This window comes from Aedes aegypti, chromosome 2 (assembly GCF_002204515.2).
Source record: "Aedes aegypti strain LVP_AGWG chromosome 2, AaegL5.0 Primary Assembly, whole genome shotgun sequence".
Lineage (NCBI taxonomy): Eukaryota > Metazoa > Arthropoda > Insecta > Diptera > Culicidae > Aedes > Aedes aegypti.
Genome location: NC_035108.1, coordinates 347,667,246 through 347,693,537, shown reverse-complemented (window position 1 = coordinate 347,693,537; position 26,292 = coordinate 347,667,246). Strand labels below are relative to the sequence as shown.

The 26,292-nt window shown below is 39.6% G+C and overlaps 1 protein-coding gene across 3 annotated transcripts in view; it reads left to right on the top strand.

Moving 5' to 3' along the window:
* The window catches only part of LOC5575208, a 600,791-nt gene extending 575,864 nt beyond the window's left edge, over nucleotides 1-24,927 (top strand). For all 3 annotated transcript variants that reach the window (XM_021846215.1, XM_021846212.1, XM_021846213.1), the window contains 3 exons: nucleotides 10,392-10,575; nucleotides 10,634-11,405; nucleotides 21,828-24,927. In XM_021846215.1, coding sequence (XP_021701907.1) covers nucleotides 10,392-10,575; nucleotides 10,634-11,405; nucleotides 21,828-23,280 — 2,409 coding nt within the window. In that variant the 3' untranslated portion in view covers nucleotides 23,281-24,927. The remainder of the gene's footprint in view (nucleotides 1-10,391; nucleotides 10,576-10,633; nucleotides 11,406-21,827) is intronic.
* Nucleotides 24,928-26,292: the final 1,365 nt, after the last annotated feature.

Sequence of the window (26,292 nt, the reverse complement as noted above, 5' to 3'; positions counted from 1 at the left end):
CAAGCTGGCAACATTAAACTTCATAAATTCCCAAATCAAGGCTAAAGAATGGTAATTCAAACGTTCTTGGATGACTTGATAACATGCCAGGTTGTTTTGGTTCTGAAACCTATCTTGCAACATATCAAACTTCATGAATTTGCAAATCAAGTCAAAAGAAGAATAGTTCAAGAGGCCACATACTGGGTTATTCCGGATAACTGGTTCTTCGGTGCAAGTGGCAAATATGTTGGCGGTTCTAAAACTTAATTTGCGATGCATCGAATATCATGATTTTGCAAACCAAGTTCAAAGAAATGTCAAACCGTGTGAAGTTTTGTGTCGTCAATTTTTAGTTAAATATTCACTCCCCAGGATAACCTTGAATTCGCAGTTGAGTTTCTGTCAAGCCTGCAGCTGGAAGAGTCGGTATAGGAATCTATTACATTTTATAAACTCTCTAACTGACTCATCCAATCTTACTTCCATTTACTCATACATTTTCTCATTATCACACATACAGAAAACTTTGCTTTCTATCCCCATGTATAAAATTGTATTTCTTTACTTCCCCATACGTGGCCCCGTTTGGCACATGTCACTTGAGCCTTCATTAGGTGCCTTAACATAGTCTTGAGGATGAAATACCTCTACATGCGGTACAAACTATACGTAAGAACGGTCATCTACAGCAGTATGCTTAGCACATAATTGGTCACTACTATCAATGGGACTGTTATGCGTAAAAATTCACCAAAAAACCCGTATTTCTGGGCATAACAGTCCCACTTTGAATTTCGTAGCTTATTTTACTTTATTCCCATAATACAAACTCTTGACTTTAATGAACACGGTGTTCTTTATACTATTGTAAAGATTTTAATTTAATTAACTACACTTGTGGTCAATACGAGGCCTAAATGTATTAAAATCTTTAAACGCATTTTTCTCGATAGCATATTTTGAAACATGGGACAATTATGCGTATAACGGCAGCGTAGGTGTTATCAGAAATTACTCAATTAGATTTTACCAGTAATTAGGGAATCCACCAGTTTATCGTCCAGTGACTATCAAATTCAAAATGGATTGAATTTAGGGATTCCTCTATGAATTCCTTTCGTAATTCCACCAGGAATGCCTTCGAAAATTCCGCTAGGATTTTCTCTAAGTATTCCAACTAAAATTCCCTCCATAAATCCTTAAAGGATTTCTCTTAGGATTCCACCAGAGGTTCCTCCATAGATTTCATCTGGAACTCGCCTAGATGATTCTCCAGGATTTTTGGAAAATTTTTGATAGGAGGAATTCATGGTAGATTTTTTTTATGGATTCCCTGTGGTAATTTCTTGGGAGGGATTCCTTGAGCAGTCTTTTTATGAATTTTTAGAGAAATATCTGGTGGAATCGCAGGAAAAGAATCCTAAAAGAGTCTGGTTGGGAATTCCTGAAGTTAAGCTGGAGGAATTTTCGAATAATTTTTGGAGGATTTTTTGGTGGAATTCCTTAAGGAAGCATTGGGAGAATCTCTGAAGAAATCTCTTTGGGAGTTGTCGGATAACAATTCCCGGAACCGCTAAAAAAATCCCTTTTGGAATTTCTGATAGAACTCCTGGTGAAACTTTCAAATTTGCTGGAGACACAAGATTTGTTCTTTACCTCTGAGTGTTGAAAATGTAAAACCACACATTGCTTACGAGTGTGTCGCTTCCCAATTTTTTTTTCCATAATTAGAAAATAATCGATTCCACCACGTTTCTAGTTCACCAGGTAGATGCACTCCTTCTTCTTTTCGATTTTTATTTCTTCCATTCCATCAAACCTGTCGTATATTTATCCACATTTTCTGTTCTGCCACCGTCCTCACCGGCCGTTATTAACAAGGGGGTAGGAAAGGGTTGAACCTTAGCATACATAACAAACCTCCTTTCTGTCGAATCGGTGCAATCGAATGGGGTATCTCCCATCATTCCCAGCTAACAATAAAAGTCAATCGATGGCGAGTCCTTTTGCTAGCTTTGCTATCGGTGATTGGTTTGTGAGTGTTATTTTTTGGTAGAAATCTCGTTATATTTCTGTAGGTATTACATCATAATCGATGTCTGAAATGCTAAAACACCCAAAATGAATGTGAAGTTCTTAGAAATGTTGCGTTAATTAATCTTCTTATCAGAAATGGGTGTTCTTGACAGTTTTGTTAACATTGATTTTGGATCCTCTATTACATCAACTGGCAAGAGTTTGCCGGAAAAGTATATAATTATAAAACAAAATAAAACACGTTAGTTACGTCAGCAAAACATCATTCGAAATTTGAAGTAAAAGATGGATTCCATGAGATTAAGCTCCAATGTAATGTATTAATGTTTGATATTACGAAATACTTTCCACATATTTATATTTTATATCTTGATCACGATTTTGAATAATAGCAAAAGCATTCTTCTCCAAAGGCACTAAATATCAGTAAACCAATCAAATCAAACTTCTCATTTTAAACTTTCTTATTGGTAGTGTACAAAATTAAAATATAAATGTTGTTTTTTCTTAACGAGATTTGTGCCAAAGTTTTGGTATACTAGATTACTAGATTTCAAGCTGTTTCACCTCACTACTAGTTTCGTGTTCAATAGCTTGATATTCGCTTATTATTATGTATCCTCACAAAAAAAATTGAGTGATTTCTGTATGAAATAAATATTACAGTACAAAAATGTTTTTAAATTCGAAGTTTTCATGTAAAACGCCTATCACAAACACATATTTAGTTTTGATACCACTCCCTTAAAAATATCCAAATCAAATAGAGGAACAATTAGGGACGAGATTCTATCAACCATGAACTAGATTGATACAACGAAATGACCTCTTCCAGCGGTGTAACCGGCGGGCTGGCGCTTAGGCGGAGGGGTAATAAATTTTGCGGCATGGCATTTCTTTCTTGCTCCGACGACCATAAAAGCTTGCCGGTACCTGTCCAGATGTGTCCCGCACACAAATACTAATACGTGTCCAATATTCAAATCGAAACGATTTTACCTGGTGTCCGATTATATCCCCGCATAGGCATGAAATGCAGCTTTGATTGCTTTGTACTTTATCCCGGTAACAATTTACCTATGGAAATTTACTTCAACCCCGACCAGACGGAAGAAACAATATTGTAACAGCAACATTGTTGCAACCTTTCCAACTCGTAATTGATCAGTCATTTCATACACAAATTAGTTTTATGGTTGTAATTCGTAAATGTGGCATTATTCACTAAGTCGGAGAAAGTTCTCGAAAATTGCAATGCTAAGCCTAAATAGTCGTTGCGCCCGTGTGAACAATCATTGTCATATTCTGTTCAAGTTGTGATAAACTTTTGTTGCAGAATAAGATTGTCGCAACAAGAATAGGATAGGAGAATGTCTTTGTTGCTACGTGTTGGCTGACAATTGATTCACTGGACCAACACATCATGTTTGTAATTTAAACACATTCTGGAAAACTGCTTCTTAAGTGATTTCTTTTACCTTTTTTGCAAAGTATATGACACAGGAAGATGCTTCGCAATATGAGGCATCTCAACCTGACATGAAAATTGAGCATATATTAGCAAGAAAAATCTAAGTTTTTAGCGTTTGTGAAAATTCTACGCAGATGTCGGCCTTTTTGGGTAACTTTTTTTTAAGAGAATTAAGAATTAAGAACGAACCCATCTTGATAGGAAAATTATATTAACTGTCGTTGTTTTCAACTGCTGTTGATAGAAATATGTTACAATCTTGTTATGTGATTCCGGTCGGGATTCGGTGTACCTGACCGGTAACCGAAGCGTGGTCCCACGTTACACCAGGTTGTAGTCACTTTCAATTTTGCCTGAGCTTCGATCATAAATGGTTCGGGATCTCTGGAAATCTGCGTTAGTATTCAGCACATGCACCCCACAACTACCTTTGCGAAGTGATCCCTTTGGACAACTACCACTAACAAGACGAAGGTGGTGGGTCCCAGCTCAGCTGACAAATGAGACTGGGAAAGTACCTTACCGGTACGACAGTGTCAGTCAGTTTGAATCTTTCCTGTGGTAAAACGCGTTTCATTTGAAACTGGATATGTGATTTTTTTTTCAAACCTAAGTGAAAAGTGCAATGTAACAAAGTATGACAGGAATTCTGAGCGGCATCGGATCAGTGATTCAACAGAAAATGTTCAACCTTATGGATATGAATATCTACGACCTGCAAAGGGTGAGAAATGTGCTTTTTTTCAAATCAAATCAGAATTAGAGTTCAAATTCCTCGTTCTGCTTCTACGATACAACTTTATCAAATCAAATTGCAAATTGCTTAATTAAATAGACTGTGATTGATTGAACCCGAGCTCCAAGGGGCGTAATAACATATGCTCAGGATATCCATGACGTGATATTGGAATTATAAATTAATGTATTCTTTACTATGTCAGAAACGACTAGAAGTGTTACTACAATGCTAGGTTTACATTTATTGAAATGAAAATTTAAATAATAGTTATCTACGCTCCTAGTTTCTAGGAACCGATTATTAATCCAGTACTGAAAGTATGATAAAAAATTCTAGATTTTTAAAATAATGTACTGCATGAAGCTGTAAGTCAATGATTGATTATTATAAAACTGCAAATTATCGTTGTATACTTAAAATCCTTATTCAGAAATCTACTTAACATTTTACTTGAACCATGAAGTGCACTGCATCATAAGCTTATACCAATTATATTGTCTCGCAATTTCTCGAGCACAAGTTTCTCTGATTGACTGGAAATGTAACGAGTTTCATTTTCGAACTCATGGTTACTCTGGATAGCAAGGTCTGTAGAACGCAATGTAGCTGATTATCATTTGCATCTCAAAACTTTGCCTCTTAGTCGAATAGCTTTGACTTAGATAATTGCATAACTTACTACCATTCACTGGTTTGAATCCTGCACTCAACTTTTAATAGAAATGGAAATCTTGTTCAAATTTCTTAAGCTATGTATTTCATAAATTGTTTCTTCAACCTATCTGGAAGGAAAAGGATCAGACAAAAATCTCTAGTGAAGTCTATGGGTAAGAACAACACTACGAATCTGTGATAAAATGGCAGGTATCATGCACAGCATGGATCAATTATTGTAAACTGGAGCAATGAGAAAGTTGAGTCATTTTCGTGCCTGAGAAGCACTCATACCGAACACATGAAGAAACGTGGCTTACGTTCGGCTAATTCGGTAGCAGTTCTGCAGTTATCCTTTTGTGACTGCCAAAGGATCTATATCTGCAGGGTGAAAATTATTGAATGATTGACATGACAGTTTTTGTAACCATACAATGAAATTGTTCCAAGCAGTGCTGGTAGCGAGTCATTTTTTAGTGGCTTGGTCACTATTTTCAACCTGGCCACTGAAAAGTCCATATTTTCATCAAAAAGTCACTACAGTTACTATTCTTACAAAACTGGTCACTAAAGTAACTATTTCCGTGATATGAAGATAAAGTTATCATAGTCTTCTTCGACTAAAACAGCAAGATGTAAATTTTTTTATGTTATCCAAAAGACAAACTTTTTAAATCATGACATCTATAATTTAGGAGAAAGAGGGATACCTGGCGATTATTCTGCCAAATGTCACGCAAAAATTTGTGGCAGAATTGTGGTGAAAACTCAGGTAAAATTTGAAAAGCAGTTTTGGACAGAATTTTGTGGGTGAGATAGTTTAATAGTTTGGCTGAAACCCATGACGTATTTCCTTCAGATCTGTATAACGGAATTGCTGTGTAAATTTTTAGAGTTTTTTGTCGGCGGATAACTAGGAGGAATCTCTGAACTACCTTCTAAAGAAGTATCAACACAATTTTTTAGAAAATAATTTAGAAATTGCACTGGAGTTCCAAACAATCTTACTCAAGGATCTCGCCTAAAACTCAGTAGAAAATTTGTTCATTATTTTTTATAAGAATTCGTTCCAAGTATTCTTTCTTTGTTTTATATTCTGCCCATTGATCTAAAAGCATCGGAATAAGATCCTCGGGAAATCCGCGTTTTTGTTGAAAAATTTACCCTTTTTCCTCCTCCACGAATAAATCCAGAAATACCAAAAGACAACATATGAAATATGTTGAATTAATTTTATAAACACTTCAATTCCGGAGTACATCGACTTGATTTTCCAGATTTTTTCTTCCACCTGACATTCGAAATATGAAATTATAGATATAATACCAACATGCAATGACGCTCCATACATGATATTATGATAAATAAAATTCTACAGTTGAGCAATCAAGTCGTATCTTGGACGGATAACTGTTAACCCTGTCTTTCCCACGGCTTCGATCGACTATTTCTCTACGAATAAAGCAATTTTATAAGAAGTGCTTGAACAAACAATGGGGTGCAGAGTAGGGCGATTCAGACATTATAAAATGTTTGAAAATCCAATCTCTCATATATTTCGTACTATGCTTACCATGAATATAGTGTTCTGTCAAACTTACAGCTTTCTAGGTGGTGAATATCTATTCTCCTATCCGTCGAATTCAATTGCTCTCTTCAGCTACTTTGTGAAAAATGAGTTCTTACTATGTGATGATAAATTTATACTTACATTCCAGTACTAACGTGTTTGAAACATTTTTCAAAATTTCTACATAGTAATTTCCATATAAACCTACATCGTCTTTGGGACACCTTTTAATAACTACCTAGAATGCTGAAAATTTCACAGAACACTATTTTTATGGTAAGAAAGATATGGGAGATTGAATTTTCAATTTTGAACAGCCCTAGTGCAGAGCTACTTGGGCAATTCGATGTTTAATTTGTCTAATACGACGCATATTTTAGCAAAAAAAGGGCTCAACAGCTTTCAAAAAACTCCACTGCCAAAGTGCATCAAAAAATTGTTTTCAATAGTGAATTTATTGTTTATCAATCGTTTTACTTTTAAAACAATAATTTGACTATTGGATTCTGATCTGATTAATATGAATATGGAATCACATTCTAGTAACTATAATAGAAATTTAATCTGACTCGGTTTGCCTCAAGATCGTTGAAAACCAATGGGTCTCTGGAGCTACCATGGGAATGAAACGGTTAGGACATATTTCAGATTACAATGCAGAATACCACTTTTTAAGTTTCACATAATATGGTAGATTTCTATTCATTACCAGAATTAATGTATTTTCGATTTAGGGCGTACTTTTCTGATAAGTATAGTCCCTAAAATCATTATCATTTTGCTGTCTAGCCGCTACCAGCCCTGTTAATGTCATAAGTGATTTTTAAAAATTGCAACGTTTTACGAGAAATTTTTGGCGCTTCACGCGGATTTTCGGGATCAAAAACTAGTTTTTGACCTTTTTTTAACGTTTCGATCCATATTGAATCTTCTTCAGGGATTCAAAGCTATTGTAGTTCTATTGTCAACCTTTATGACGAGTGAATTAATGTAGCTGCTTCATGTGAACACAAAAGGTTACCTGCATATTGGTGATGTAAAACAGTGTAATCCACTATGCCTACGCTGGCGTATGGCTAAAACCGATGCTTCTACCCTAATTAAGAGTTTTTAAGCTGGATTAATAAAATGGAGGCAACTCGACTATAGAACGGTGACAACAACAAAATCCGCGCAAACAAAAAGCTGACAAAATCGGATCAGTACACGCTTTATACTGCTCTCAGTTGACGTTTACAAAAATGACAGCTCTTAACTAATGGACTTAGAATGCAGAGAAAAAAAATTCACACTCCAAACATGGTTTATGAGATTCCTTCACATTTTGTCCCATTTTTAATGAATTTCTACAAGATTTCTCTTATATCATAGATTAAAAATCACGAAGACCATCTTCAGCCATTAAGCTGAACAGACTGTACCTTAAAAAGAGACCGACACATTAATGCTTCCAGTGGACGATTTGTCCTTTGAAGGAAGCAGCACCACACTAGACAACGGACTAGCATGCAACGCCCAGTGGCACAGTCGAAATATGTTCCTGACGAAAAGTTTGCCGGACTCAAGCGGGAATCGAACCCACACTCCTTGATTCGATGCGGCTAAATGCTTGGTTACACTAACCGCACGGCCACGAAGTCCACACAACTTAACACTAAACAACGGACAAGCATGCTTCGAAGCCGAGAAATATTCCTGATGAAAATGTTCAATGGCTGTGGTGGGAATCGCAGGAATTTCTTTAACAATAGGGTTCTAAAACCATGTCCCAATTCTAGTACCAAACGCTTAAGTTTAGGCCAGAACCACATGTTTACTCAGTTTTTAAATGTTTTTCGTTGATGTAAGTCCGTAAATATTATTTTACGGTTTTTGAGATTTTGTCACACCTCTTGGTTTAAACTCAAATTTGGGTGTATTTTGTTTTTCGTGTCCCTTCCGAAATGTCAGATAGTAAGAACTCCAGTGTCAAACATAATCCAAAGTGTCAAGGTTCATATTTGTACCTGTTTTTCAAATGAAATTTCAATTATGATATAGCCGTTATTTGAGCGGGAAAAATTGCTAATGTAGTGGCAAGAACGTGCTCTTATGTGTAATTAAATAAAAACAATATTGCATTAATACATTTTAGAACCCCACTTTTTTAGTTTTATTTTAAGAACTGTTTTAGAATGTGCAATTAACAGCAATCCAAAGAGAGCCTTTCAGAAATCAGCTACTTTTTTCCCTCTTTCTGGCATTATTTCCCAACTAAGTCAAATACTGCCTCTCAACATAGTTTTCAATAAACAAAAACCTTGACAGTTTTCAACTGAAACCTTCTTTTGCCCATTGACTAAGTTATGTTGTGTGGCGAACACGAAATCCAGAAAATTTGTATCTGAAAAGAATCTTGACCAGACCATAATTTCAACATGTTGAAATCCACCCTGAATTTGCAATAAAATCTGACAAGAAAAACACCAATAAAAATCCTGTATACAATCCATCATGGGTATCATTATGAGTTGAACAAGATCCGCAATTTACGCAAAAAATCGACTAAATGTTCAAAGATCTTTACAAATAAAATCTCCATACATATGTGTAGAAAATTAAGCGAATAAATCAGCATACAAACCGATAAACTTGTATGCAAGATGATTGGTTTCAAAAAACAATGCATTCTTATGTGACATGATTTTTTTTTTTTAAGATGGCCGCCCATGGATTTTGCAACTCTAAACTGAATAGTGATAACAACTACCGAAAAGCTAAACATTACATATACTTTGCAATTGGATTAAATGGACAAATTGATGTGAAGTTTTGCGAAAAAGTTACACACCTTCTCAGTGAGAATCGAACTCACGACTCCCTGATCTTTAGTTAGGGCGCGTTACCCCTACGCCATGAGACTCATGGACGCAGAAGTTAACCTGAATTCGATTTCAGCTCAATAATCACGTGGTCGTTTTTCGCAAAGTGCACCTCTTTCGGAAGAATTAGATGCCCATCAAAACACAACGCTTTCTATTTATATCCATTGCCTAGCCCGAGAGCGCATTATTTTTTAGGTATTGAAATAGCACACTACACTAGCCAGCAACTGTGCTGCTTGAGGTTTCTATTGTGTGGGCTTCCAATGGGTCGCGACGTTCTCAAACGACCAGATGCGTTTGATGATGCATATTACCCCTTCTACAATAGCAATCATATTATGATAAGTAAGTGATATTAAATTTAAAGGCAAACTAGCCTTCTTCGGCGCAATATTTGGGATATTTGCAAAAAATTGTAGTGCAAAGTTATTTAATCTCATGAAGGTAGAAGGCATTTCTATTAAGGATTAGTCTAATCAACAGGCAGCTAGCTTTAAGTAGGTTCACCTGTAAAGAACCAGGCAGGATAAGCGAAGACAGAACTTGTCGTTTGAATCTAACTCAGGTAGTCAACCGACAAGCAGAACAGACAAAAAAACACAAACTGCACATTTCCATATTATTCTCCAATGCCCGATCGATCTAGAAGAAGATCTCAATTTTCATCCTTCATAACTGGTGAGCACGATGTGAAGTTCGTCTACCTATTGCACACGGAGGCTGGAAACCGAAAACGACTTTGTCGTTGCCGGCACGGATCACTCACACGGAACGGAATTGATTGCCCGTGTTTTATTTTATCTGCCCTTCTCGAATGGTTGCCGCCATCACGCATCATCTGGATCTTCTGTGTAGCCCCAGATCGCGCATCGATCTCTCAAAGATTGATCTCATTTTTGTTTTATTGGAAATCTGTATGGTTTCGTTTTATTCGTAGTTTGTCCTCGGAACAGGGCGCGTGCCTTCACAATATGTTCCAAAGATTTCACTTCCTCTTGGTTTGAGAAGCATCCCCACCTTGGCTTGGATTGTGGATCTAATCAGTTTTCGTTCTCTCGTTGGTTATCATTACAGCTGGATGCCTTTTCCTGTCCCACTGTCAAAAAGTCCCATCAGAAGACCACCCATGACCTGCTAGAGACCAAATCAATGCTCGATGAGGAGCGCAGCACGTGCCAGTCGCTCAAGCAGCAGCTGCTGGAGAACACCGAACGGGAGGCAGAACTTCAGGAACTGCACCGATGTGAAATTAATAAAGGTATGTTACATCATCGAGTCATGTAGTACCCATAGTTAACCATACGATCCCATTACAGTGGAAGCCTGTCTAGAAGAGCATCAACGCTCGGCCGCGGATCGGATTACCGCCCTGGAAGCAGAAGCGCTTCGAAAGGAACTTGAAGCGAACGACAAGCTACTATCTACGACAGAACTGTACGAATCCCGTCTGGCCGAACGGGAAGCCGAGCTCAAACTGTCGCAAGCCCGGGAACAGGACTTGCTTCAGCGAATAAACGCCCTCACCTGTACCGAGAATGAGCTCCGCGAGAAAGTGCACTCCAGCGAGTTGGAGTTTAGCGAACGGCTCCAAGCGGCAGCAATGCGCGAACGTGACCTTTCCGAACAGCTCAAGCAGCTAAACCGGCAGATGGAGGAAATGCGCCGAGCAGCGGAGGCTCGGGAGCTAGAACTAGAGGAGAAGATCAGCCTCACACAGGATGAGTGTACCGTGCTACGGCACAGCCGAAGCTCGCTGGAACCATCGCCGCCAAACGAGGATCACGAACCACCGCAGCGTACCTCCCTTGGCGGATCGTTCACATCGGATCACTCGTTTACGGGAGCTCCGCTGCAGACGAACCGGTCGTCGGGAAATCTGAGCCAGGCGCAGGTGCTGCAGGATGAGGTGAACAGCCTGCGATGCGTGCTGGATCTTAAGCAGCGGGAGATATCCGACCTGCGAAAGCTGACGCAGGAGTACGAACGCGACGCCAAGGAGCTGCCCGGAGCGCTGGTGAAGATCTCCGCCCTGGAGTCGAGAATTGAGGATCTGCAGGTGCAGCTTCGGACCAAAACTGAGGAGGAAAAGTAAGTAGAATGAAGCAATTGATTGATAGTTACTAATTTTAAAAGGGGAAGAGGTCGATTGTCCATTAAGTTGTTTTTTGTGCGTCTAGGAACTTAAAAATCTTCTAAAGACTGACCTGTTGTGTGTATTGTTCATTCACATGCCGGTGTTCAGATTAATTTGGCGCTGTGTGGGATTCACTTGTGTGCCACTAAAACACTCCTAGGATCGCTTTCACCTGACTTTCCCTCCTGCACCACCTTGCAGTATTACGTACTGGGCTACTCGAAAATTACGTGTTCAGACGTTTCTTCTACATCACCGCACTCTGGACAGAGCGGCGATCCAAAGTGCTCGAACCTATGCAGGAACTTTTTAAAAAAGCTGTGGCCTGATAGGAACTGCGTCATGTTGAACCTGACTTCTCCGAGCGTCCTGTTCACCCATTTCGACAGGTTTGGGGTAAGACGATAGGTCCCCTTCCATTCGTAGCGTAGGACTCCTGCTGCCACTTCCTCATTGTGTCGATTCTTAAAGTCTTCCGAATTCCTCTATTGCCCCTGGCCTCGTAGCACTCATAATATTTTTTTTCCAAAACGTAGCCGATAGGGATCATGCCGGCTATCACACAAACCGCCTCCGACGATATGGTGCGGTAGGCACTCGATACCCGAATGGCCATCAGCCTGAACGCTGAACTTACTGCCAAGTCGAACTCGATACCTCTGGGCCAGCGTACCTAAGGATGGATGATGACGTGCTCACCAATAACCTTCTCTTGCTACTGTTTATATCCGAATTGTTAGGCATAATCCTGAATAGTTCCGTATTCGCTTTTGCTGCCTTCATCGACATGGCTATTAATGTTGAGCCGAACATTGATCATTTCGCCGAGATGTTTCAGTTCTCGTTTTGATGCTATGACGTGTTCCTCAACTGTGATTTCAGCATTCTGAACCGTTTTACAGTTGCTGATGAGCATCAGTTTTCTAATGAGCTATGGTCAACTTTTTCTCCCGCATCCATGTTTTCAACAACGGCATCTCCACTTTTTCCAGTGATTCGCCAACCACCACCAACGTTATGTCGCGTACAAATCTTACAATTTCGACGCCTCTTGATAGCTTCAGGATCAACACTCCATCGTTCATTGCGTTCCACGGCGTCGAACTCAAAATAGAGCCCTGGGCAAGCCCGCATTGATTCCAATATTCTTCTCTTATTCACAAATGTTGTAACTCAGTGTCCGATTGTCAAAATAACTTCTAAGAATCCTGCACAGATAGTCAGGAACCTTCATCGTATGCAGCGCTGCAGCAATGGCTTCCCTTCTTGCGCTGTTAAATGCGTTCTTTACATCGATCGTAACGACTGCACAAAAGCGGTTGCCTCATCGTTTTATCGTTCTTGCTTTATTGGCTGTGTCCACCACGCTTTTGATTGCATCTATCATTGACTTCCCTCTCCGAAATCCGAACCGCATCGCCGTCAGCAGAGTTGCTCGATGTCACTATCAATGCTTAAAATTTGCTGATTTGTACAGGCCGACTGCGATACAAATCGGATCATTCCATATCACATCATCTTACCTTACCAGTCAGGCTAAGGCCTGGGTGGCCTCTGCTGTACGTAGGAGACGTCTCCATTCGACTCGGTCCATGGCTGCCCGTTGCCAGCCACGCATTCTGCGAAGGGTCCGCAGATCGTCCTCAACTTGATCGACCCATCTTGCTCGCTGCGCACCACGTCGTCTTGTGCCGGTCGGATTGTTTTCGAGAACCATTTTCACCGGGTTGGTATCCGATATTCTGGTGACATGCCCGGCCCACCGCAGCCTCCCAATTTTTGCGAGGTGGACAATGGTTGGTTCTCCCAGCAGCTGGTGCAATTCATGGTTCATCCGCCTTCTCCACGTTCCGTCTTCCATCTGCACTCCGCCGTAGATGGTCCGCAACACCTTCCGTTCGAAAACACCAAGGGTGCGTTGATCCTCTGCACGTAGGGTCCATGTTTCGTGCCCATAGAGGAGTACCGGTCTAATCAGCGTCTTATAGATGGTCAACTTCGTGCGATGGCGAACTTTGCTCGATCGGAGCGTTCTGCGGAGTCCAAAGTAGGCACGATTTCCAGCAACGATGCGTCTCTGGATTTCTCTGCTGGTGTCGTTGTCGGCGGTCACCAGTGAGCCCAAGTACACGAATTCTTCGACAACAATATCACATCAATATTATGCTGTCTACTCCATCACCAGTGCATTGATAGCGATAGACTATGGATATCACTGATGGGTTAAGTTTAGCTTTAAATTAAGCAGATAAAATGGCAATTTATCAGTACGATATTTTCGGCAGTGTTGCAGATAGATTAAAACTATGTGTTGGTCACTGAAAAACATTAATAACATGGATAATGACCACGTGATCACTCATTCTGCAGTGATTTTGATCTAGAGTGCGATGTCACATCACTGCTGTTGGTTGTCAAATCAAAGGGATAATGATAGCTCGCAAGTGATATTGATAGTTTTAGACCATCAGCCATCAGCTGATATGATTGATATTAAGCAGCACCGTCAGCTTATTAAGGATGATCCTCTCCAGTAGCTTCCCGAGTGTATCTAGCAAGCAAGAAGTACGCATTGAGAAAACGGTAGCACTTTAATTCGCCCTACGTGCCAATCTAGTACTATAATACAGCTGACATGCCATATATTAGCCGTACAATAGCCCTATATGGCCAAATAGGCGAATTAGCAGGCTAGTGGTTACTTGGGGAAACTTTCACATTTTGCTTTTCTATCGAAGTTCTTTATGGAAACTCTTTCCGATAAAAAATAAAACCTCCGAATTCAAATTCAGTATCGGATCTTCTCTTCTGAGTGCTCTATCTAGTTGCCTTTCGCTTTGGGTATTCTGTGTCCGTTCACCGATTGTATACCGGACCTCTTGGTGATCGCTGTGGGTATATCCGTCGCAGACTCTGCAGTTCGTACTTCCCGATAGCACTAGGCAACAAAAGGTGATATCGATTATCGATTCTCGTCCATCTCTTTGGTACGTACTAGTGATTCCATCGTTTGCTAAGTCTTCATTCAGCTTTGCCAGGGCTTCGAGCAGACTATGACTTCGTGGGTTGGTAAGACGACTGCCCCACTCTACCGCCCAATGCATTGAAGTCGCCGGCGATTACAAGTGATTTCCGAACAGCAGTTAGTTCATCCACCATCTGATTGAACTGTTTTCCATCGAAGTGGTGCGTAGCAGCTACACACTAGTACTTCATTCATTTTGGCGATCACGAAGCCTGGAACACAACTTCTTGGATAGGATATTTCCCCATCGTCCATATTGCAGCTGTCTTTGCTTTAACGGCGATCCAGTTACCGTCTCCATGTGGTATGCGATACGGCTCAGTCAGGGAGCTACATCACACTTCGATTCCGTTACGTATTGCCACAGCAATTGTTGTGCTGTGTCGCATTGGTTGAGGTTTAGTTGGGTTACCTGCACTTTGGTTTAATGATTCTCTGGTTAGAGGCCGGGCATTTAGGCTTGTTACGTTTTTTGTCTGCACAAATCAGACATTTTTGTGATTTGGTACAGTCTTGTGCTCTGTGGCCTTCCTAACCATCTACACAGCTTACTTATTTCGACACCTTTGCAGAACAGGGCCAGATGGTCATATTCTAGGCACCTGTAGCACCCATCAGGTCGCTGAGAGCCGTTTAGTAGGCATACCGAATATTCGACCTTGATTTTGTCGGTTTTCAGCGCTTTGCTGGCTGCGTCTACTGGAAGCCATCAAATTCTCTCACAGCGGCCCTTATCTCATCTTCAGAGGTAATTTCGTCCAAATCAGTGGAGGACTCGTGGCTGCCACTTTCACCTTCTTGCCCATTACGCTCTCTGTAGGCTCTTTATAAGCTAAGCTTCTGTTCACCCAGTCCTTTTTCAACTCGATGATCCCCTGCTTAAGTGCGTCTGACTTTTTGCACGTCAGCACATGTCAGCACCAAACCCCTTGAGTTGTGGGTCTTATGGGCCGCAAGACGGCGTATGTGGCTTTGATTGCTTTTACGACGACCGCTTCACCTTTTCCTTTTTTCCTGATGGGCTTTTGCTTTCTCGCGCTATCCATCCTTCTCCTGTCTTTCCTGATTTGAACCATCCGCCAAGGGGTGTCACTATTTTCACCGCCGGTTGCTTCGTCCGTCGGTTTTACATCTGCGCTCTTTTGTTTCTTGGATGCTGCCAATCTTTCGTCACCTGGCGACGATCGAGTTCTTTTTGGAATGAAACCGGGTGTGGCTCCAACTGACTTCCCTTTTACTCTGTTCCTTTTTCCGGTGGATGTTCCGGTTTTTTCTTGCTGCAGTATCACCGTCGCCAGAGCACTTTTAGTCTTCGCTAATTTGATTTCAACAGCTTCTGCTCTCTACACCTCCTTTTTCTACTTCTTGATGTCTGATCTAAGAGTAGTGACGGGGTTGGTGGTCTAATGGCTACCGCCTCTGCTTCATAAGCAGAAGATCATGGGTTCAATCCTAGGCCCTTCCCGTTCCTCGTATTTTGTATTTGTATCTTTCACTTGCTTCTATCTTTCCACTTTTAATCTATTACAGTTGATCTATTCGTTCATAGCATTTGCTAGAACTAGAGACGGACACTGCACAGTGGTCCAGATAGCAAGTTTAGGCGGACATGAACTTTTCGACGTCATTTTGAGGTTTTAGAGTATAGGTTGCTTCCCAGAAGTGTCTCGAAATTAGTTGTACTACAATTCGTACGAAAGGGATTTTTTCTCTGCACTAATCGCAATAGTGTCCTATACGCCAAATTTTTTATGTTAATAGATAGCAAGTTGGTATATTCAGCAAAGTTGTAGCATATTTTAATACAAAAAACTTTGTAGAACAAACTTTTTCTCTATATCTTATACTTTCTGAGATAATTGACTTTTTATATAAAAAAATGAAGAAAATCATTTTTCCACTCATAAGTCATTTATTTCCAAATTTAAGCAGCCTACTATGTTCTACAAAGTTTTTGATACTATTATATTCTACAACTTTGGTGAATATACCACAGTTGTGTTTCTTCTGGTTTTCTTATTGTAGGAGATATTAATTTAAAACCATACCGTATTACAGGCCAAATAACTCGCAAAGATGCACTTGAAAATGAACCTACCTGTCACACCGTGGCTCTACACCCCTTAAAGAGTATTTGAGTGAAATTTGGTGAATATATTATGTTTATATATATTTTTAAGACTATCTTCAATGACGGGTGATTTGCAATTAAAATACATTAATTAATCATCTTTTTTATAAAACACACAAAAGTCATCCCAACTAACATTTAGTGCAAATTTAAACATTCTCTAGGCCCTCCCCAACTAACATTTAGTGCAAATTTAAACATTCTCTAGGCCCTCTTTATACGGCTTTATGCTGAGTAAAGGCGCTGTACATACGAACGAAATCTTCTATGCGATCCCTTTACCAACAAATCTGGCGAATCTACTCAGCTACTTTTAAGCTGTGTTGGCAGCTTTTATTCATACCGATCATTGCTCTATCTCGACAGTTATACGACAAGTAGCTGTGTAACTTCTTCCGAAGGCGCTTTCTCAACCATTTCGCAACTGTTGAATAATTATTATACAGCTTCGCTGTATTATCGATTAAATATTATTTTCAAGCTGTTTCACAGCTTCCGGAATTCATATCATAAGTATCTGAATTTAATATTCCCAACGTTACCTGCTACCGCTTGGAATCGAACTCACGATCTCTGCATCCACAAGTCTCGACGCTGTCCTTGTTGCCACCACAGTCTATATTGAAAGGCAAAGAAAACACACCGTTTTGTTCTACATCGAAAACGGTTCACACAATATTTTATAATGATCGTAAAAGATGCCATAGCCGCGCTTACACCACTTCATCAGGCTGTAAAAGGGTGCGAAACGTCAAACGCATTGTTTACATCCAACAAGCTGAGTAGATGCGCCACAAGTTGTTGTTTTACTGCATACTGCTGTATGCTTGCTGTATAACTAACGACAAAGCGCTTCTTAAATATATATTGAGCAGCATAACAAATCATATTGTATAGAAGCAGCCGGATTGATGATGGCGAGTTTTATTCCACATCATTAGGTTGCTATCTTTTACGGTGTTGAGTTACAGCTTAGTGAAAGCAGCAAAAGCGATAACTGACGAAATTTATTCAGCTAATATTTGTAGCTGCAAAAAGTTTGCGTTACAGCTGTATTAACGCTAATCGTTCTATTTTTGGCAGCTTTCATTATTTGCTGCGTTCGCTGCTTCAATTCAACTGTTATACAGCACAAAGCAAATAATCTTGGCTTATAGCGCTAAAATTGTTAGTTGGGATGGCCGCCGCGATTCAGCATGAAATAATCAACACCTGTTTGATTTTGTAGACTGTACTATATTTGTTGAAAAGCATTATTTTCAAAACTTTTTCAATAATTCTTGCGCTTCTTCGTGCAATTCCGAATGCTTCTGTGCGATTCGACGATTTGTCAGTGAGATCACTGGATCTGATGTGAGTAGCAATCGCAATTGTATTTTTTTGACATGGTTACTATGACTGATGTCAATACGACTTTAACTACTGTAATAGTTACTGCTATACATAAATCAAAGACTCAAGATAAATAAATTGAATGCCTCTCAACTCTTGCAACATATTACCATGTATGATTTTTAATACGGCATGATTTTAAATTAAAATCTTCTTTGGGACGTTACGTCAGGAAGAAGAAGAAGAAGACAATAAGAAAACGAGAAGAAATACAACTGTGGTATATTCACCAAAGTTGTAGAATATAGCAGTACCAAAATCTTTGTAGAACATAGTAGGCTGCTAAAATTTGGAAATAAATGACTTATGAGTGAAAAACTGATTTCCTTCATTTTTTTTTCATATATAAAGTCAATTATCTCAGAAAGTATAAAAGATAGAGAAAAAGTTTGTTCTACAATGTTTTTTGTATTAAAATATGCTACAACTTTGCTGAACATACCAACTTGCTATCTATTAACATAAAAAAGTTGGCGTATAGGACACTATTGCGATTAGTGCAGAGAAAAAAATCCCTTTCGTACGAATTGTAGTACAACTAATTTCGAGACACTTCTGGGAAGCAACCTATACTCTAAAACCTCAAAATGACGTCGAAAAGTTCATGTCCGTCTAAACTTGCTATCTGGACCATTGTGCACTGGAAGCACTTTCATCATTATAGCACGCTTTTCCTTATGCCTGATACATAGGCTGTCTACTAACCAAACAGCAAGCCTCTCTGCCATAAATTTACCACCCCTATACACTTTCCCGCATGAACTGGCGTAGACGCAGTGGTGTATACGCAATGAGAGTATATACCAAGATGAAGAAGAAGACATTTAGTGTGCGTGCCACGAATAGCCTCTCAATCGATTTTTGTCACATTTGATGCAATGCAAAAATATGTTTTGATCAATTACGCGCTTTTATCATGTTTGTCCATTGTTTAAAATTTTGGCTCACAGTGACAGTTCGTGACAGCGAAATCTCAGCTCACCTTGACGTACATAAATTTCGTATCGGTTTCTCACTCCCAGGTCACAACCATGATCAGTCGAATTCCTAGTTTTGATACAAAAAAAAAAATATAAATAAACTGTTCCAAAATATTGTGGAAGAGATGAGCCGACTAGTCGAGTCTAGTACACGACACTGAAGACGGCCTTACAGTTGAGGTCGAAATACGCGTATCTGTCAAAGGATACAAACTCTACTGGAATTAAATGGTATACATAGTAATAAATTCGGTTTTTCATCTACTTATAGGTATTCCACTAAACAGCTTGAAGATTTATTATCTTCCTTGACTTTCTAGACGTTTTTCGGAAAAATTCTAGACCACTAAATTGTTTAATTTAAATCGAACTAAGTACGATGTTTGTCAAGTTGTGTTATAAACTTTCTTGAGTTTTTTCTCAAGTTTTTTCAAGATAAAATTTTAGTTATGCAGAAGATCTATCTCGGAGAATTGGTACAAAGAATCAAACAGAGTTCCCTAAAAATTTCTTTTAAAATTAGTATTTTACAAGATTTTTCTCCCATACTTCTCCAGGAACTTTTCTAAGATTTCCTCCAGAAGCTTTTTTGAGCTCAATATTTTTTTAATATCACAAGGAATTATTTCATTTACTGTTTTAAGAACTTTTACATTATTCCTCCATAAAATAATCCAAAGATTTTAAAGAAATCATTAGATTATTCTATGGAGGAATGATTCGTATAATCTAAGAAACCACATCCTGAGTTTTCGCTAAAAATTGCTAAGATGTTTTTCAAAAATTCCGCCTTCAATTTCTCCAAGATAGATCAACATTTGGACTTCTTGAGAATATTTAATGAACACTGCCAATCGCTTTTTCAGGAATCACATAGTATATGTTTTGTTTTTTTTTTTTTTCCAAAAAATGTGTTTATTATTTTGGAATAGATACAGTGGGAATTCGCTCGTTGGGACTTCACTACATTGAACGACTCTGTGGTTGGATAAAAATTCAACTAAAACGCACAAACATGTCAATAGTAGATGTCAAACTGGCATTGACGTCTCCAAAACCGTCGCATTGAACTCTCCATATATAGAATAAACTTGCATGTTTATGTGCATTCCAACTAATGCTTCGGACTCGTTAGTTGTATGGCAGTTATGTTCTAACCAGCGAATCCCCACTGTATTTTCAATTTAATTCTTTACGTCAATGCGTTACAGGTAATTTATTTTTGTTAATGTTTTCGGATTCTGATATGAATTGGGCCTTGGTTTTCTTTCAAAAGGAATTTATCTAAAGATTCTAAACGAATGCATTCAGGGATTCAATTAAGTATGCGATAATAATATTTTTTTTTCAGATCTGATATGAACCAGCCTAAAGCTGAAAACCTCATTACCAAAGAAAGAAAAAAAAAACTCTGATGTCTCTCTTGCATTTCTCGTTCATCCAGCAGTGCTCTAAGAAACTCCTTTAAGATCTTTTATGAATATCTCCAAGAACTCTCACAAAATTTATATGCATTATCGAAAAAATCCTTTAAGCCAAATTTATAGAATTTCTGCTTTCGATGGACTTTCTGGATTATCAGGAAAAAAAATTCGAGTAATTATTCAGAACCCATGAGACATCTTTAGAAATATCTTTACAATTTCTGGGGAATTCTATGCGTAGTCTTAGAAAAAAAAAACAAAGAAGGAAAGAAAGCTCCTGATATAATCCTAATGTAACGCTTGAACCCTGATTCAGCAATTTTTAAACATTTCTTAAAACAAGAAGTTATAGTCAATGTTAATTTTTAAATACCTCTAACCTTATTTTTTTAGAAGTTCTTAAAAAATTGAGATACGGTTTTGATTTATATTCACCTAAATACAAGAAATCTCAATTTTTTTATGTATATATCATATCACTAGTTTGACTTCGACACTCTGAGCAAACTTGTGAAGATTGACATAATTGGTGTAAACTGATATTTTTTTTCTCAATACAGGCGTTGATCTAGAGCACTTCTAAACTAAATATTTTTGAGTAAACTACGCCAACGGCGAAGAAGTTGTTCGGAGAGCACTGTTGATTTTTTTTTTTGCTCCATAAAAATGAATTCTGATGCTACAAGTAAAAAATGTAGTCGAAAAAGAACAGATTTTTGTGGGATGAGTTACATGATAAATCATTAAGATCCAAGTAAAAATGGAGCAAAAGGTAAAACTGAAATGAAGTTTTCAGTTTTTTTTTTGAAGAAAATAAAAACACACATCTGTTTTATTTGGCAACTAAAATAACAGTGTGTGTTTTTACTTCGATTCGCACCACTTCAACTTCGCCTTTAAGATTAAGTCGCCGAATGTTAAGTTTTGCTACAAAATGTCCCATTTCCACAGTCATTCATCTATAATTGAACTAAAAAGCCACAGGCATTAAAATTTATGGATGATGCCACCTTTCGAGTTCCCAGGAATGGTTCCGCATAGATCTAACTTGACGGAATTCAAAATAAATGGCATCCGGTTGGTCCCGGTAAGATATTTCCTAATTGTAGGCAAACTATTCATCAACTCAATAGTAGCGGACCTCAGCCCAACAGAACCGACATCAGCCAACTGACTGATTTTTGTGAGCTGTTTGAAATTCCGGGTCTTTAACTTTTTGTTGCGGTTCAAGGAAGGTTAAGTATATCGCTACACGGTAAAAATACATCACAAAGACAACTTACTTTAACATCGTGATAATATTCATGTGAATTACATGGCTTTCGTTATCCTTATCATAGATATTACATTGTCATTATAAGGGCCCATATTTCACCCTCTTCATCCACGAATAGCAAACTAACCTCCTCACTCTTTCATTCCAGGGACCTGCAGCAGAAGCTGAAGCTACTCCAGGACAACCTGAAGCAGGAAACCAAAACCAAGACCCGACTGTCGCAGCACAACGAGGAACTGCAGTGGAAGCTGAAACAGAACTCGGAGAAGTTCTCACACGTGTACGCCGAGCTGTCCAAGAGCTACCACGACACCAGCAGCTTCATGAACGCAACCCGGGTCAGTTTGGACCCGCCGACAACTTCGCAGGTCAACCACAGCCGATCCAGTGCCGGTTCAGAGCGGGTATTCGAGATGGACGACCTGTCGCCACCGACTTCTCCGGTCATCAAGGGTGTGGTTGAAAAGAGCGATTCGGTTTCGTGGGTTCTGGAGATGGACGACGAACCACCGGAGATTTCCGCCTCGCGAATGGTTCGTCGAGCGGGATCCTTTCGGTCTTCGTATGCAAACGCCGCCGGTGGTGCCAATCAGGATGTGAAACGACAGCGATGCTTCAACACTTCGTTGAACGGTATTCAACAATCCAGCTCAGTGGGATCAATCTTGAAGCAGCAAGAGGCATCGCCATCCAAGATGGGAACGCCCACAACCCCGAGACTGAGGTCTAAATCTGTCAGCATCAAAGCGGCCACAGAACCACCAAAGAAGATCGTACGTTCGAACTCGGGTGCTTCGTCGTCGGCGGTTTCCAAACCCATTCGGATGGCAGAGATGCCACTTTCGTGGAAGGAACCCCCACTTTACAGCAGCTCCCCGTACGCTCACAAAAGGTTTCTGAACGAGCGAATGGAAAACGGTGTCAGTAAGTCGTTTCGAGATGGGAAAGATTTATTTCTCGAAGAAACGGAATTTCTAGGCGAGATGGGTGGCGAAAGCCCTTACAGCAGGAGCCGAGCGGGATCATTCGGAGAGGGACCTGCCGAAGGTACATCGGAGCAGCCGGTCGAGTTTTTTCACCGGGACAAAACCCCAAACTTTAAGAAAAGCAAAGAAAATCGGGGTTTGATAACTTGTGATACGACAGCGCTGACAGAGTACGGGAGCGACACTCCGGCGCACAAGAAACGGCGTGAGTTTGCACGCAAAAGCCTAACTGGCAAGAGCAACTCGTTACCAAAGGAAGCGGCCGGAGAGGCCTTAGTATCCGGTTCGAACTCGGACGATGAGGCATCCTCCTCTTCTTGCCTATCCGATGACCTCTCGTCTGGAGCAAGCTGCACTAGCAGTGGAAGTAGCAGTAGCAGCTCCTCTAGCACCGGAGGACCATCCTGTTCATCCCGGTCGTCGTCCGGTGAGGCTCGGGAAGCGCTAGTGCAGCTGGAAGAACACGGACAAATCCGCGGGGCAATGTCTAGCGAAGATCCCCTGTTGCGGAAAATCGTAGCTAGTCTGAACGGAACCATTTCCAACGAGGGCAATGACACGCCCATGGAAGTCAGCTGGTCCGAGGACGGAGATCCGTCCGAGTCCATCGTATGACAAGACGATGATAGCTTTTAAATGTTACGGAAACGGAGTGGCCAAGTCGCTCTCGTTTCCCGTCTATGTGAACATGCGCTGACTGATGGCTTCGAAAGCTCGAAATAATGGCCGTCATCCTGATTTTTTTTATTATTACAGTAGGTTCTGTTTGTTTTACACAGTTAGTCAGGTTAATCAGTTGTTAAATGTATAATTTTCTGTATTTATATGTAAAAGTCAGTAGAGGAAAAGGTTTTGCGCGCGCGATAAGAAAAGGTCCAATGAGATATGCGTATGAGATTGAGAGGGAGTTTTGTTCATTGTTTCTTCAGTTTTGTTCAGTTTCTTTTTTAACGAGTATCCGTTCGATGGCATGTTTGAGTTTGTGTTTAGTGATTCAACTATAGAAAGCAGCAGATTATATAATCAATATGCAAAAGAAACAGTCAGTCACAAGCGGTTGAAAGATTAATAATTTTGTGTCGTTGTAACTATTAGGCGATTAATGCGGAGCAAATTAAAATGAAAGATAAATGGAAGAAGGATGTGTTATTAGCAGAGTAAGATTTTTCGTCGATCTTCTACTCGTAGAGTCGGCTTTTGAAGATAATACAAAAAAGCTCGTTTAAGTGAACAAGAAATTGTCCTTTGGCAGAAAAATATTTAATTGTTATTAGACTTATAAGAGAGAGATTTAATCCAGAATGTAAAAACTTGTCGAAAATAATAAAGAATCAAAAGCAGTTCGACCCCTATTTGTGTATAATAATACGACTAATCTTTAGAGTAGCGACAAAGCGGCGGACGATTTGTGAAGCGAAGGCACCGTAGACATTTTTTGGACCAGAAACAGCCGAAGCGATAGGAAAAAAATTGGTGCTCATTTGGAATTTGCGCATTAGATATGCTTCAGCATGCGAAGTGCTGCAGCTCGATATAAAATGAAACAACTTTGTCACATATTGTGTAGTAGTTTGTAGCGAAAGTTTACTAAACAGAAATCACACACAATAATGGATTATACTTAACCGCCCTTTTGGAATCTTTGGATGAGGAATAATCAAACTACATTTTTAATTAGCGAGCAGTTCTTGAGGATATATATTGAAACCAATTTGTAGCGTTTTATCTATAGATATGTGAAACACTTTTCCATTTTTTTTATTGCGTAGGGTGATGAACGTTTATTTTCTTGCTGTTTTTCGTTCTCCAAATATTACCAATTGTTGGCTCAATGCTATAATGCAATGCATTCTTTTTGCATTGGCTTTTAAGCTTTTGGTGAACCAATTAGATCGTTGAAATGAAGTCTTTTCAGTTTTGCACGTTAGCTACTGAAGAAACGGCAAATCCCGACTAAGGACGAAATGATACTAGCAAAGAGCAACACGAGAAAAAGATAGTTTCGAGACGCGAAGAGATGGTAATGATGATTTGACTTTATTTACAAGAAAGAGAAATTGCGTAGGATATGCAACAGAGTTCTGATGTACGATATTACGTTTATTGCATTGATATAAAGCGGAACTGACCCCTCAGAGAGTCAGGTGGACAGATTAACATATACCTACAGACACACATTCAGCTAGCAGTTTATGCAACTAAAAGTGAAATGAGATAATTAATTGAAACAGTGACACACAATAAACTGAAAATATGAATAAATTCTGCGTTGGTGTTACTTATTTTCATCCGAAACTCCTCATTTTGATTCTTGTGGACATCATTCTTCATCACCGTTTTGTACAAAGTACCATGCGTTCTCTTTATTCGCAAGCCACTCTGAAATGTTTCGATTCGAATTTAGAAACTGACAGCATAGGTACTGTGTCTTGGATAATAAAGCACTAGAAGTGACAGCATGTATTGAACACTACACGCTAATTAAATGCTATCGTGCCCTAGATACTTTTTGAAATAGCCAAGTTTTGTGCACAGACAAACAGACGTCACACTCTCATCATTGTCCATCGACCACCTTTTTAACGGTCGATTCAAAAATATGGTAAGTGGCCAATCTGCCACCCGCAGCGCTCGCATCGTTTTTGTTCGCGTTTGACGTTTACGCACTACCGCCATCTGTTGGCCTGTCGGCCATACACACCGATTTTAGTATTGGGCGTACATGTCCTCGTGACTATGATTTTGATTGAGATTTGTTCTAAGTGTTACGTCTGTTTGTCTGTGTTTTGTGTTTCATAATCCATTCAATCGCCAGTGCGCATCGTACCTTCGTGCTGTGCGTACACGAATTCTCTCTGCTCTTGGAAGTTTTCTTAAAAACTACCTAAAGCAATAAAACAGTACTTTTCAGTGCTACACAAACAGTACTTTTCAGTGCTAAAATTAAAAACGGTACTTTTCAGTGCTACTTAAACAGTACTTTTCAGTACTATTTTTTCTACTATTGATCCCTTTACGATCCTTGTTTGGACCCGTGCCTTCGATTTTTCGTTGGACCCGTTGGCGAAAGCTAGCGGTGGTAATCCTTCTTGGACACCGTCTAGGGAAAAAACCTCTCGAAGGTCACGTCTTTCTCGTTTATTAACTAAACATGGTATCAACAACTAACAAAAGGAAGGGTGAATCTCTGAATTCACTACTTCCTTCCAAAAAAGTGGGTTTTAAAACTGTCACTACACGTGGCAAGAATGGAAGAAAGGACGCTTCCCCGGAATGCGAACTTTCTTCCAAGGGTGAAATGAATAATTGTATCGAAATGAGCAATCAGTTCGATGCTCTAGACAAATTTTCCGAACACCAAATCGAAGCAGCCTCTAGCCCAGGCTCTTTGATTCAAGTGAGGAAGCAAAGAGTGCCGCCTATCGTGGTCAGTTGTTCCGAATTTGCGGGATTTAGGCAGGAGATCTTGAACTCCATTAGGGGAATCAAGGTTTCCTTCCAAATCGCAAAGAAAGGAGACTGTCGCGTTTTGCCGGAAACTCTTAAAGATCGTGAACTTCTTCTCAGACATCTTGAAGAGAAGAAGCACAATTTTTGACGTAGAAGTACGTCTTTCTTCTCTATACA